The sequence below is a fragment of the Tauraco erythrolophus genome, chromosome 17 (genome assembly GCF_009769465.1).
Source record: "Tauraco erythrolophus isolate bTauEry1 chromosome 17, bTauEry1.pri, whole genome shotgun sequence".
Lineage (NCBI taxonomy): Eukaryota > Metazoa > Chordata > Aves > Musophagiformes > Musophagidae > Tauraco > Tauraco erythrolophus.
The window spans coordinates 3,869,669-3,883,229 of record NC_141481.1 but is presented as its reverse complement, the minus strand read 5'-3'; the positions used below and the strand labels follow the sequence as shown (position 1 = coordinate 3,883,229).

At 40.0% G+C, this 13,561-nt stretch overlaps 2 protein-coding genes across 10 annotated transcripts in view; one reads left to right on the top strand and one right to left on the bottom strand.

Moving 5' to 3' along the window:
- The window catches only part of PARN (poly(A)-specific ribonuclease), a 61,733-nt gene extending 60,025 nt beyond the window's left edge, over positions 1 to 1,708 (bottom strand). For 2 of the 4 annotated variants that reach the window (XM_086622095.1, XM_086622096.1), the window contains exons 1-3: positions 1,665 to 1,708; positions 1,199 to 1,276; positions 203 to 282 (exon numbers count right to left, since the gene is read on the bottom strand). In XM_086622095.1, coding sequence (XP_086478221.1) covers positions 203 to 282; positions 1,199 to 1,276; positions 1,665 to 1,683 — 177 coding nt within the window. In that variant the 5' untranslated portion in view covers positions 1,684 to 1,708. Of the gene's footprint in view, positions 1 to 202; positions 283 to 1,198; positions 1,277 to 1,664 lie in introns of those variants that run through there. The other 2 variants (XM_086622097.1, XM_086622098.1) reach the window with 2 other exon arrangements.
- A 312-nt stretch (positions 1,709 to 2,020) lies between these two features.
- On the top strand, positions 2,021 to 13,547 carry BFAR (bifunctional apoptosis regulator). 6 transcript variants are annotated; one of them, XM_086621965.1, is made up of 9 exons: positions 4,969 to 5,018; positions 5,456 to 5,548; positions 6,571 to 6,901; positions 7,705 to 7,906; positions 8,275 to 8,444; positions 9,076 to 9,220; positions 9,472 to 9,642; positions 10,157 to 10,359; positions 11,255 to 13,547. In XM_086621965.1, the coding sequence occupies exons 3-9, from the start codon at positions 6,636 to 6,638 to the stop codon at positions 11,445 to 11,447; spliced, it is 1,350 nt and encodes a 449-aa protein (XP_086478091.1). In that variant the 5' UTR covers positions 4,969 to 5,018; positions 5,456 to 5,548; positions 6,571 to 6,635; the 3' UTR covers positions 11,448 to 13,547. The 6 variants fall into 6 exon arrangements, 5 of the variants coding, with proteins under 5 accessions (XP_086478092.1, XP_086478091.1, XP_086478088.1 ...); XR_015222626.1 differs by lacking the exons at positions 4,969 to 5,018; positions 5,456 to 5,548 and adding an exon at positions 2,021 to 2,591 and having other exon boundaries at positions 10,157 to 10,465; positions 11,255 to 11,287; XM_086621966.1 differs by lacking the exons at positions 4,969 to 5,018; positions 5,456 to 5,548 and adding an exon at positions 2,021 to 2,591 and having other exon boundaries at positions 11,255 to 11,463.
- The last annotated feature ends 14 nt before the right edge of the window (positions 13,548 to 13,561 follow it).

Here is a 13,561-nt window from a genome sequence, read left to right as displayed (position 1 = left end):
TGTTCTGACCATGACTTCTGCAAGTTTAATGCAACAGTCTCCAATTCTTGTGTTAGTAGAGGCAATGAAACAAGCAATGCCTGTCTGCTCTATGTAACTCAATCCTACAGGCGTCTGTCATATTTTCCTAATTTATCTCTATTCTGAAGTAAGTTCTAGTCTTTGTTCAGCATTTTCATTTTAGTCAAGGTAAACACTTTACCTTTTTAAGTTTCTGGTACCTTTCTTCTGGAGTGTCAAAGCCATTGGTTAATGTACTAACAGAAGGCCCATCACTGATCCCTGAAAAAGTAGAACATATTTTGCTTTGGGTAAGCTTTTCAAAATTAGCCGCAGCAAAGAAATGCAACAGCTGGGAATTTAAGAAAAACATTTTCACTTAAAGTACATGTTAAGATTGTTTCAGTTGAGAAATATTTTCTACTGCTTAAAAGTATGCATTTTAGCATAAAAGCCACTCAGTTCAACAGTAGTGTTCTAGCAGTAAAGCTCTGTTGCAAAAGCTCTGATTCCTATTGGACAGTAACATGAAAACATTGAACAGTAAAACAATGTAGATGGTAATTAACCTTAATGGGTAATTACAGAACAATTAAGGATCAAAGTCAAACTAAAAACTGGAAGAATGCTGTCTATAGATTTACTGAATGACTTAGTCACCCTAAACAAAACATAAAATTCACTGTAGTTCCATAAGTATCACATCTAATAAAACCTAATCTTGATTACATTTATGTTCCATGGTTGACTCAACCCTATCTCAAAGCTAAAGCATTTATTAAGGCATCTCTCTGATGCCCAGATCCTCTGGGTTTTACAAACATAAGAGTTCTTACTGCTGTCTTTCCCTATCCAAAACACTTGCAAGGCCTCCCTTATTTATCCCAATCTCTTGCTTTCATGACACGTATAAAATCTTCACTTTTTTTTTTTTTCCAGGGCTGCAGCTGAAAATCTAATAATATATTAAAAGATTACTGCAGGGAGGAATTCGAAACAGCACGAGCATGACATGTATCTCTCCTTGACCAAACCTTGCCGTTGCACGTACAGTAACTGGTTTAACAATTCTGAAGCAGCCTTAGCTTCAGCTTTTTCAAGTCAACACCGAGACAAACCACACGAGCGAACTCGGGCACCGGGGACCCCACACAGGTGCTGCCAACAGCTCACAACGACAAAACAGGCGCAACTGTACCTGAAAACTCCCCATCGATGGCCAGGAAGTCCGACTCCTCAATGGCTTCGTAAACTTTGTTTAGGTTATCCTTAAAATCTACGGGTAAAGGAGCAGAACACACCTGAGACCACTAACGGCTTCGCACTGCAGCCCGCCGCCCCTCATGCGGGCAGCGAGCGCGGGGCCGCTGGGGCCCGGGGCCGGTGGGGCCTGCCACCCCGGGCCCGCCCGCCCCACCCTCGGCCTCGGGGCGCGGGCGGAGGCCCGCCCGCCACACCTCCCCCCTCAGGGCTGTCCCCCGGGGGCGCGGGGAGGAGCGGGGACCCCTTCGCTCCTGAAGGAGAGGCGGAGGCCGGACCCCGCCGCCAGCCTGTGGAAGGGAAGCCGGAACACCGGGGCGTCGTCCGCGCCTCCGGCTCGCAGGCTCCTGCGGCAGCCGCGAAGCGCGCCGCGGGCCCGAGGCGCAGGACGGCTGGTCACTCACTGCTTCTGATCACCTCCATTCCGCACCAGCCCGCCCGGCGCTGGGCCCGGCTCGGCACCACCCGCTACCGCGGCGCTTCCGGAAACCGCCCCGCCCGCCCCGCCGCACGTGAGCACCCACGTGAGGGCCGCAGGCGGTGGCGGGGCGGCCGCCATCTTCCTCCTGGGGCGGTACCCGGCGGCGGGCGGGAGCGGATCGCTCAGCGCCGGTGGTTTGCGCCAGCGCGCGGTCACCGGTCCGCCCGGCCTGGGCGGGTGGCTGGGGGGCCACTGCCGGAGCGGCGGCCCGCCCGCCTACGTGTGGGCGGCAGCAGGCCTGCGGCTGCGGGCCGTTAGGCCTGAAGAGCGTCCCTCAGCTGCGGCCGCGTGGCGTAACGGCGGGGGAGGGCGGTCCTGCCCGCCTCTATGGAGCGGAGACGGAGTGCTGGATCCGCTGCTTTTCTGTGAGGTGTTTTGAAATGTCGTAGATGTTGGAAAACGTCTGCCTGTTGGACTGGAAAGGCAGAAGTAGCACCAGCAAGAAAAAAGGGAAGGGAATGTGCTGAGGAGGTGCCAGGAGGATAGTGGAGAACTACTGGTGGTTATGCCTTGATGAGCTGTCCTGAGGAGCTGTTATGCTTGAAGTTTTGTGGAAGAAGCGTTTGTCTTCCTCTTAAAATGATAAACTAACAATTAGGCGCATCGTTGTAGCATAACCGCAAAGAAAGCTCAATGCCCAGCCAGACATTCCTGCACCTGTGCTGCGAAGGAAACGGCTGCCCAAGAGATGAGGTGGTGCACAGGGGCGGAAAGCAGAAGTTGTAGGCAAGGACAACATGCAGGGTATTAGGGCAGTGCTGCGGGCTTTGAGTTCGCACAGCAGATGAAGAATCTTTTCCAGAATTCCAGCATAATCAAAACAAATGGAAAATTCTCCACAATTTGGAAGGTAATTTCTGCGTAGAGTTACACAGGACTGAGCAGAGAGAGCTTGTAAAGATTCTTCAAGATTAAGTTTTTGCCTCTTCAGTATAAGCAATTTATCCTACACACACTCCCAGCAAATCATCTATATGATTAAATGGTGGTCAGTAAGAGGTTAGCTAAAATAGTAATAGAGATTTTTCTATTTTGCAGTAAACTGACTGAAGCCTAAAATTTTCATCTTACTCCTCTATTTTTTATGAAATGCTCCTGCAGTTTCTGGTTAAAGTGCTCATAGCACTTTAAAGTGTTTGATGGCTGGTTTAGAAACCTGACATTTTTCCCCAAGCAGCTGATAAATCCAGAAACTCTTTGCGTCATTCACCTACAAAATAAAACTAAAACTGCAAGTAGAAATGTAAGGTGCTGCAATAAAGTGCAGTTACTTAATAGGAGTTGAAGTATTATGTTACAGACGAGACGTTTTCTACTTCAAAATGTATGTAGTATTATGTATTTAGAAAGAAAATTTGAAACACTTAATCTTTTAGAAGTTTAATTTTTTTTTTTTTTAAAAAAGTTGCTTTTAACTAGGAAGGAGAAAAAGTATAAAGAACTTGAATAGCAGGATTAAACCAGCACAGTGATAGTTATCATTGACTGGTGATAGTAGCTCAAAAAATATTTGTGGTGCAATAATCTACATTACAAGTTAATACAATTTTACCTTGGATATAGTATTGTACGCTCTTTTTTTTCTGCTATCATCTTGGAAGTGTGCCCTGCATATAGGATATAAAGCAAATTTGTTATGATAATAGCAAAGTGCTGTGCAGAATTAGGACAATTATCCATCTCAACCAATTTCTGTCTAGTTAATAGTAGTCAGAACTACCATTTGATACCAGACATCTTTTCTCCTTGAAGGTGTAATGTCCAAATAATGCCCTCAGATTTACTTTTGTGTTGTTTTTTGTTTTCTTTCTTTTAACTATTAGATTACTGCTGTTTGCATTTGCCACTATCACTACTAGTGTCTCAAACGGCATAACTAGAGCTTGAACAGATGGAGTACTTCGCCTTCCTTTCGCTTTCTTAGAAGGTCTGATTTGGAGAAAAATGTGATTTTTGATGGTGCAGTTGACAGCCCAGGTGCCTCATTCTCTGGCTTTGTTACTCTTTGGGAATAGTCTCCTCTTTACTGTCTTCCTGTATATAATTTATTGCAATCAAAAGGAAATCATGTTATATTTTAAGAAGAATTTAGAACTCTCATTATATTTATTCAAGTTTTAATCCCCATTATTGTGTAGTTTTCTTTAATTAGTTTTCTGCTTGGAATTGCGTATGTCAATAAATGTTTTAGAGGGCGTACATCTTCACTTTTGTTTAGTGTCAGAAGATAACCTATTTGCCTAATTAATTTAAGTACCTGCATGGTTATTTTCCATGTATATATTAAAGCAACTGCACTTAACGTAGTTTGCAATCAGAGTTCTTCAAATATCTCATTTTTTTTAAATGACACCAGAAAAGATTAGCTGCTTTCCAACTTACTGGGTAGTCTTGGGAGAAAGCAAGACAAACAGCTAGTTACAAGACTACATGGCTATTTTATACACGAAAGTTTTACAAACTAGAACAAAAAGGCTACATTTCCACAACATTGCAACTGCATAAGTCTATTATGTTCTTTATTGAAATAGGACAGAATAATTATAAAGTTAATTATCTTCAGTTTTGGTAACTCAAACGTAATTTGAACTGGACTTGCAGCTTGTATCAAACTGGAACAAGAACAAAATCTTTTAAGATAATGGCACTGTGTTGCACAATGAAATAAATACATCTCAACAGTACTTTAAAAAAATCACTCCATTTTCTCTGGACTCTACTCAAAAATACATACAGTAAGGGAACGGACTGATACAAATAATTGTAAATGTGTGCATCTCTAGTGATACTCTCGTGGTAAAAACAGTCTCTGTGAAGCAGCTTGGTGCAGTCTGTGTTACCGCTGCAGTCAAACTGCCATCTAAAAGTCTGGTTTACTTCTGAGATCGGACCTTTAAATGTTACCTGTGAAACAAACCTTGGACACGGTTTCTGGGAAGGGAGGTGACCTGGGCGCGTACGCTCAGCGAACGTAGCTCGGTTCTCGCCAACATGGAAGCGCGCGTATTGAGGAAGTGGTGAGTGTAGCCGCGCTCCTGTCCGGTGGCGTTAACCGCTCTGAAATAGGACGCTTCGAGATAAAAAAGGAACGGGCTCTGCTTGTACAGACCGTATCGATAAGCTTGGTGCTGCTGGGTGGCGCTCACCCCTTCCCGCCTCCCGGCCCGCCGCAGCCCCGGGAGCGCGGCTCTCCCCCCGCCGCCGCGGGGCGGGGCAGGCCGCCGGGAGGCAAAGCTTCGCCGCGGCGATGCCCGCCCGCGTTTCCGTGAGGCCACGGGTGAGGGGCGGCGGGAAGAGCCGCGGGAGCTGCGCGCCCCTCGCAGCCCCCGGCGGAGCAGCGGCGCTGGGGCCGGGCGCGCCCCGCGGGCGGCGGGGGGTCCGCTGCGCGCCGGGCGGGGGCGGCGGGGCAGGCCGGGCAGCCGCGGAGGGCTTCGCCTGCGCCCGCTGCCAGGGGCTGCCGGGGCGAGGGCGCTTCGCTGGGCCCCGCTCCGCTTCTGGGAGCGTGGGAAGGGGCGGGCGGGGGCGTCTCCGCCGGGGCAGGAAACGATCGTCACGGCGCTGCAGGCCCGAACCGCCGGTGCCTGGGTTTTGCGAGCAGCCGAGGGGAGAGGGAGCAGGCTGAAGGAGGAGGCAGGAGAGGAGCCAGTAACCGTTCTGCTTCTCACCCTTCTCTTGGTGCGGAGACTGAGTGGGGAAATATTTTTGCACCTACAGAAATGCTGTTGCCTGGCTCTTCAGGGAGACTAGAAGAACGTTCTTGGATGCAAATCCTTGTTTTTATTTCTCCTCTTGTAATTGATGTTTCAAGTTTGTCTTTTAGAAAGCAAACAGTCTTTGCTTTGCTGGGAAAAGTCATGTTTGTAAGAAGTCTGAGGATCCTAGTTGCACGGCTGGTTGATATTTCTGTACTGCTTGTATTTTTTCTTTTAATTTTCATTCTTTACAAACTGGCCTGCTGACCTCTTTGTCCCTGGCCTGGATGGAAAGATGGTAACTCAGTAGTAAGCAGGAGTCACGTGGTGGAGAGTGTAAGCGTGTTTTAGTTTGGTAGTGCCTGAGGAGAAAATTGTATGGGTTTTGATAGCTTCTGACATACCATGACTGATAAGTGATCTGGATCAGTGTTTTTCTTAAGAAACTAGATACAGCCATCTGAGAGAATACAGCAGGAATGTCAAGCAAATAGGTTTATAATATTTTTTGTAAGCTCGGAACATCTTAAACTCTTAAGATGTTAATACAGAGTTGAGGCCTTTATTGAGATGGCAAGCAGATCAATCCCTTATAATTTTGAAGCGTATGACTTTGTGGATTGAATTTATTATTTTTTTTAACATTGCCCAGCAATGTCTAGCATTGACCTCTGTTAGTAATGTTTTATTCCATATGGTTGGAAAGAATAGCGATTGAGTAAATTAGATCATTATGTTATACTGGTGTTTTATTTTTGTATTCTCTGATATTTTCTAATGATAATTCTTTTGCTTGGTGTCTTTTACTAAAACCTTGATTAAAGATACTGTCAAAAGTCATCTGAATCATAGTGAGGTTTTTTTTGTTTCACTTTCATGTGTTATCTAACACAGGAAAAGAAAATGTAGGGAGGTTGAGCCAGCTCTTTACATCCAGAAGCTGGTTTTGATTGTAGTTTGCAACGAATATGTTGTTGAAAAAGTAGATCATGTTTCATTTTGGAGAGAGCTAAGTTAGTTACGAAGTTTAAAACCTTCAGAGTGACAAAAGAATTACAATGATAAATTATACTGCTTGCAATTCTAAACTTCTATAGTAACTTTTTTCTTAATGAAATTTATCTTGTTACTTTGCAGAAGTAATGCCTTACCTAATTTGAAGATCTAAGAGAGCTTTCTGTTTGCACAAGGCACAAGAGAAAATGGAAGAAGATGCGATTTTACAACGTGAAACACAGAGGGCAGAAGTTGAAACACATGCTACTCCTGAGATCGGTCGGCGGATATCAGTTAGTGAGTTCCTCTGCCACTGCTGCTATGACATTCTGGTCAATCCCACCACCCTGAACTGTGGGCATAGTTTCTGTAGACATTGCCTAGCCTTGTGGTGGGTATCGTCCAAGAAGAATGAATGCCCCGAATGCAGGGAAAAATGGGAAGGCTTCCCCAAAGTCAACATTGTTCTCAGGTGAGTGTACTATGCCATTTTTTGATTTCTAAACCCACCATAATTGTTGTCTGGTTTCTTGAGTTTGCTGCATTAGTAATCTGAGCTGTCTCAAAGACGTTTAAAGCCTGAAGTCTTTCATGTTCTGCACTTGCATGTTTTTCTGCATGGAACTAAGCAGTGGGTTGGTTGGGTTTGTTTTGGTTTGGTTTTTTCCCCTTCTGAATTTTTTTGGGATGGAGAGGAGGGATTCTTTTTAGGGTTGAGACACTTGCATCTTTTAATACAGCTGGTGGTTTCCTAATAATTCTAAGTTAGAATAACTTCTGATAATTGGTGATTATTTCTATAATATGAATTATTTATAGGAAGAAATGTGATTTTATCACAGAACAAAGCTAGAAATATCAATTTGCTGTCTTGAATTACCCACAAGTTCTTGTGGTAATACTTTATCTTAGGTTAATATCATTTTAATAAATAGATGATAGGATGGATAGTAGGTTTTTGGGGTTTTTTTTTTGCTTAGCATTTTTGAATAATCAAGGCTTGCCAGTAGCACAAACAATACTAATTTTATATGTGAAATACAGATTATTTATTTTAATGTGATAATTTAACTTTCTCTATCTTTAGAAGTTAAGGAAAATTGTTTGGAAGCAATTGGTTTCAGTTTAACTTTGCTATTAATAACTAATGTTTTCTTGCTTTCAAAGATGACAGTCTTTAGTAGAGGCTGGAAAACAAAAATCTAAAACTTAGTCCCTTTTCTGAATGTTAAGCCTCAACAGTTATAGTACAATGACAAATATTTTTCCCATTAGGGATGTTATTGAAAAGCTATTTTCTGATGCCATTGAACAAAGAAAAGAAGATATTCAACAAAACAGTGATGTAACACGCAGCTTAGCAACCTTCCAAAAATATGGGAATGACCAGATTCCTACAGTTCCGAACACAGGAAGAATTAATCCTCGAGGAGGAGGGTTTTTCTCAGGCGTTCTGACAGCTTTAACTTGTGTAGCAGTAAGTTTCATCTGGTTGGTTTTCCATATTTACTTCATTAAGCATGCAATCAAATATACTTAAATTACATGCACATGAAAAAGATCATCTGCGTAGAAGAGACTTGAGCCGAGTGGAGTAAATAAGGTGGCATTCAGAATTGTCTGTCAGGAACTACAATTGCAATATACAGCAAACAGACAAATTGGGTAAAACTTAAAGATATTTTCTTACAACCTGAAGATTCTAGGGTCCATAAATGGAAAATTCTACTTGTCAAGCCTCTTAATGAGTGTTTATTTGTATCATTAATATATTTGCTTTGCATGTAAAGGATCTCTTTTCTTTTTCTTTTTTTTTTTCTTTTTATTTTAAAAATCTACCTATAGGTAGTTCTACTTGGATATCACTGGAGTAACAGAGAATTTGAAGAAGATCTTCTTGTCTACAAGCCTGTTGCTAAATGGACTGCAGAAGAAGTGAGACTTTGGCTAGAGCAGCTGGGCCCATGGGCTTCACATTATAAAGAAAGATTTTTACTGGAGAAAGTGAATGGAAGGTGAGAGGCCTAATTGTCAAGAACAGCTATCATTTGATTGGACTACTGGATAGCTTTCATTAGGGATGGTATATTGTGAAACAACTGTACTTCATTCCATAGATTGTGAGAATATTCCGTTGATGTATCAGAATAAAATGCAGGGAAAGTTTTTAAGACTTAGTAGTAGATAACTAAGCAAGCCAACTGAAAATTTTCTAATATGCTGATAATGCAGACCGAAATTATACTGAAATTAAAATTTTACTAATTTATTATCCACCCCCCCACCTTTTCCTTCTTGTGAAAACATGTGTGTGTTATGTGCATTGTTGCACTCCACCCAAGAGCTCTAGGTCCAATGTGAGGAGACCAGACCAGAAGAAATGTGACGTACTGAAAAACTGTATCCAGTGATAGCCAGCAAGCTGATAAATTTGTATGCTGAAAGCAGGCAAGAGAAAACTTGAAGGATATTTAAAACCCAGGCTCTGAAATGCAGTTGATTCAGAACGCTTGAAAAGGAAATTAATCCAGAAAGTGATACCTTCTATCAGTAGCTTATTGCTTCAGTGCGTAATTGTTAATTTGTTAGTCATATCTTTTTGGTGAAGAGGCACTGTTTACCTTCTTAATTCTTCTGCTTTTGTAGACTTCTTATAACACTGACAGAGGAGGATTTCATGAAAGAGCCTTACAGTATAGAGAACAGTAACCATAGAAAAGCTATTATGGTGGAACTGGAACGTGTGAAAACTTTAGGTGTTAAACCACCACAGAACCTTTGGGAATATAAGGTAAATTTTATAAAAAATCTGTCATGTATATTAAGTATTTTTAAAATAGTATCTTTAAAAGAAAATTCTCTTAAAGCTAGGAAGAGTGTTAAGGTAGTAGAATTACCCTTGTAAAAACAGCTCAGTTTAATGAACTGTTGTATTTGAAAAATAATCCTTTGAAAAGTGATTGTCAGAAGAATCTAAGAACTGGCATGTTGCTTTCATTTTTTTTTTCATTGTTTGGAACTTGGTAATTTGATACCTTTCAGGCAGTAAATCCGGGAAAATCACTCTTTCTTCTGTATGCACTGAAGAGTTCTCCGAGACTCAGCATGTTATACCTATATTTGTTTGATTATGCAGAAGCTTTCCTACCTTTCATCCACACAATCTGCCCTACTCAAGAAGACAAGTATGAAGATATTGTCACAAAACTACTAGTAAGTGTTCAAAACATTAAATACACTACTGCTTTAGTTCTAAGAATTTTAAGACTAGCAGCATAGAAGCACATGATGTAATTACTATTTCATCTCTTTACAACTTTTTTTTTTAAAAAAGTCCTAAAAGTAAATGGTTTCTTGATTTTTATTGTATGTGATTACTAGTGTTGTGATCATAATCTTTAATAAGATTGATATAAGGCTTTTAAGACTCTAAATCTGTGAAACTGATTTTTTTTTAAATTCCTGTGACTATAGAAGGGCTGTTTGCTCAAAATTCCTGTTTCTTAACAAATGGCATTATCGGGTCTGGTTGGCTGTGATGTTCTAATCTAATCTGATGGAAATTATTTGGTTATGGTGTTATCTACCAGAAAGTATAGTAAAGATAAATTACTGCTTTCAATGTATGAAAAAACAGTTTTTCAACAAAAGAGTAGTAGAAACAAGCCTAATATCGTGTCTGTTTAATAGGAAATTAATTAACAGTCTTTTTATCCTAATTTTACAGGACCTTAAAGATCCTACTAGGAAACAGTGGAGAGAATTCATCGTAAAGTATTTATTTTTGCCATACCAGTTGATAGCTGAATTTGCTTGGGATTGGCTGGATATGCACTACTGGACATCTAGATTTATAATTGTAAATGCCATGTTGCTCTCTGTTCTGGAATTATTCTCCTTTTGGAGGCTCTGGTCAAGAAGAGAATTGAAGTAAGTCTTCCTGATCTTGTTGAAGAGGGTAGGAAGCACATGGCCTTATAAATAGAAAGTGCCACAGTTGCTCACTGAAATGACAATGTCTGACCATGACTCTGAAGTTAGTGAGAACGTGTGAATCTGAATCCGCACATATACTAGTACTCACTCTTGAATGTCTTTATTTCTGAAAATATTTGAAAGGATTTCTTATAGCTGTTTTTTCTGATCAGATGTAGCCAATGCAGTCATGGTAATGAACGAGTTTTTGACCATTGGGTAAATAAACGCTTACCTTGACAGTTGCCTTTTGTGGTAACTGGTATTAGCTGCCAGCTGAGAACTAGATACGTAAGGATTTTGTCATGATATGCTTACAATGTAGTTACTAAAGGATGAGTCCTCTAGATTGTAAATGAGTTTAGTTACACTGATATTATTTCCGATAGGTGATCAAAATTACTTTTTCCAGTTACTGCTCTAGCTTTAAGTCAGGCATATTAATATTACTTCATAATTGGTGTGATCTTTTATTCATAGTTTTTGGAACTTGCATGGGAGAAATTCTTGCTTTGGTGTATCCTGGGTTTTCACTTTCTCTGCCAGCAGCTAGGAGGCAGAACATGTTCAAAAGAGAACAGGGGATGTGGAAATAATCTATGACAAATCTGGAATTTGACCACTGTAACTTGCTGTGCTTTGTGGTCTGAATAAATTGACTTAATGCTTCCTCATGTAAAATCTAGTATTACTGGTTTTTAAGAAAGTTTTTCTGGAGTGCAAAATGATGTTTTACAGGTACCTGAGTAAGTGTAAATAAGTTGAGGATGCAGCACACATTAGCTTTTCTTAGAGTGGGTAAAAGCAAAATGGGAAGCTCCTCTAAGCCTCTCCCTTTCCTTTTTCACAGGACTATTCCGCACAGAATGTGGAGACATTTCTGGAAAGTCTCAACCCAGGGCCTTTTTGTTGCCATTTTTTGGCCTTTTATTCCTCAGTTCATCTGCAATTGTTTGTTTTACTGGGCCTTGTACTTTAACCCAATTATAAACATTGATCTTGTGGTTAAAGAAGTAAGGCATCTGGAGACACAAGTGCAGTAACCGGCATTGGAACTTTTGAGCTGTTTAGCTTCTGAAACTGGACATTTGAAATAAATTTTGCTTTTCTTCTTTATATATGTGGCAATGAAAGTGATGGATTATGTAAATTTAAACATACAAAAAGGCCTTAAGGTAAGTTACTCTTAAACCAGCTGATTCCAACTCTGAGGATGGGCTTTATTATCCAAAAGCAATTTTCTGTTAGAAAAAAAACCCTACATTCTTAATTTAGTCATGTAAAACTTACCAGTCATGTCACTCTATTTTTGATCAAATCAAACTACTCTATTCTGTCTTCAGCATTCTGGTTATTTTTAAGCCTGCCTTAAAATCAGTGTCTTTGAATGACTACAGTAATTTTTTAATATTTTTTTCTTTTTTTTTCTTTTTTTTTTTTTAACTTAGCATTTCATACCATGTGTTCCTCAACTGAAGTTTGCCAAAGGGAAACTCCTCCTGAATAGGCTTGATATTGAAAGTTTTTCAGTGTTTTCAGTCTGCTTTACGTGTAAAGTTGTGACTGTCTTAATAGACAGTCTTATAATACAGTTTGTTCTAAAATTCCCCTTGTTGAAGGCAAAGACTTCTTGAGTTTTCTTGTCTTTTGGAAAATGTGGTGATGGCCATTCAAAAGTTTTATTCATCAGTTGGACTTCATCAATAGCTTCTTTAATGCTCTCCTCTTGAAGTCTGTTGCTAATTCTTAAATTCAGGGTTATCCCTTAAAAGGATTATTTTGGAAAAGCGACCTGACACTGTAATTACATCTTACAGCAATATAATATGTGTGTCTAGATCTGTGAGCGAATATAGACTGGAAAGTTGTTTTGTATATATAGGATTGCTATTTGTTAATGTATGTTTTTTGACTGAAGCAAAAGTTAGATTTTTCAAGAACTTTGTCCCCTTGCTTTCTACATTGTTTCGTTTTTTTTTATTTGTATAATTAGTATGAACTTTAAATTTGCCTATGAATATTTTTTAAGATTAAAGATCTCTTTTTGAAATCTTCATCCTTCCTAAAGAAGTGGTGTTTTTTTTGTGTTTTTTTTTTTTTTTATATTGAAGTACTTGTCATTAGCTTTGACAGGTGTAAATTTGTTCTGTGGCCCTGCAGCTTTATGTGAGTTGAGTGAAAGGAGACATTGAACACTCCTGGTTCTTGAACTGTTAAAATTGGCAGTTATGAAAAAGTGTATTATTCAGCAATTCATGTTATGGATTTCTCTTCCTAAAAGGTTTCAAAAAAACATGAAGTGACCCTAGCTAAAACCAGCTTTGCATCCTTATAAGGTATACGCACTTCTGTACTTTGCGAATTCATGCTGCCCAAGATCAAACACTTACGGGGAAGGCAGTTGGTCTCAGTAACTGCTACTTTTTAAATATCTCTGTCTTGGGGATAGTTTGCATATGCACTTTTAAATCTGGCTCTGAATTTTTAAGGGTAGATGCTGTGCCTACAGGAAACTCCAAGGTGTACATAGAGTAAGGAGTTCAATCCGTATCAAATGAATAACTTCTTAGAAAACTGTATCTAAAAAGTAAATACTAGGAAAAAAAGAATTATATTAGGCAATTTTTAATGTAGGTAGGACTACTTAAGGTGAATGAGATGAGAAAGTTAAAAAGGCTTCCTAGTAAGTGTTTAATATAGATGAGAGGACTCTGTGCTGACACTGTCACTTCATGTATTTCTTCCAGTCAGTTCAAAGTTAACAAATATTAAGGTACATGTTAGTGGAAAAGTTTGTATCTTATAGCTAGCGGAGGAGGGATGAAAAGTTTACAGTGAGTGATATTTATAAATCTGAAAAATCTGTGAATCTGAATATAAACTAAATTAAGTCATTTAATCCTTAAACGAATAAACTCACATTCCTAGTTAGTTCTGTGTAAGCTTTTATTGACTAATGAACTTGCTTTTAGTCCATGCACAGTAGAAGGTAAATAAGAGGATAAATGTTTACTTTGGCCATTCTGGGGAGAAGAGGCTGAGTGGCAGGAAGGAAGATCAAGAAAGGGGAGAATCATTTGTCACTACTGTGACAAAAAAAAAAAAGTAATTTTAGATTTAAATACATACAGAGTTTTCATAAAGACTGATGTTGTAT

Coding starts and splice junctions, on each gene's coding strand:
- BFAR (XM_086621962.1), top strand. CDS start 6,636: ATGGAAGAAGATGCGATTTTACAACGTGAAACACAGAGGGCAGAAGTT. Junction 7,907..8,274: donor CAGCTTTAACTTGTGTAGCA/GTAAGTTTCATC, acceptor ATCTACCTATAG/GTAGTTCTACTTGGATATCA. Junction 9,221..9,471: donor AGAACCTTTGGGAATATAAG/GTAAATTTTATA, acceptor GATACCTTTCAG/GCAGTAAATCCGGGAAAATC.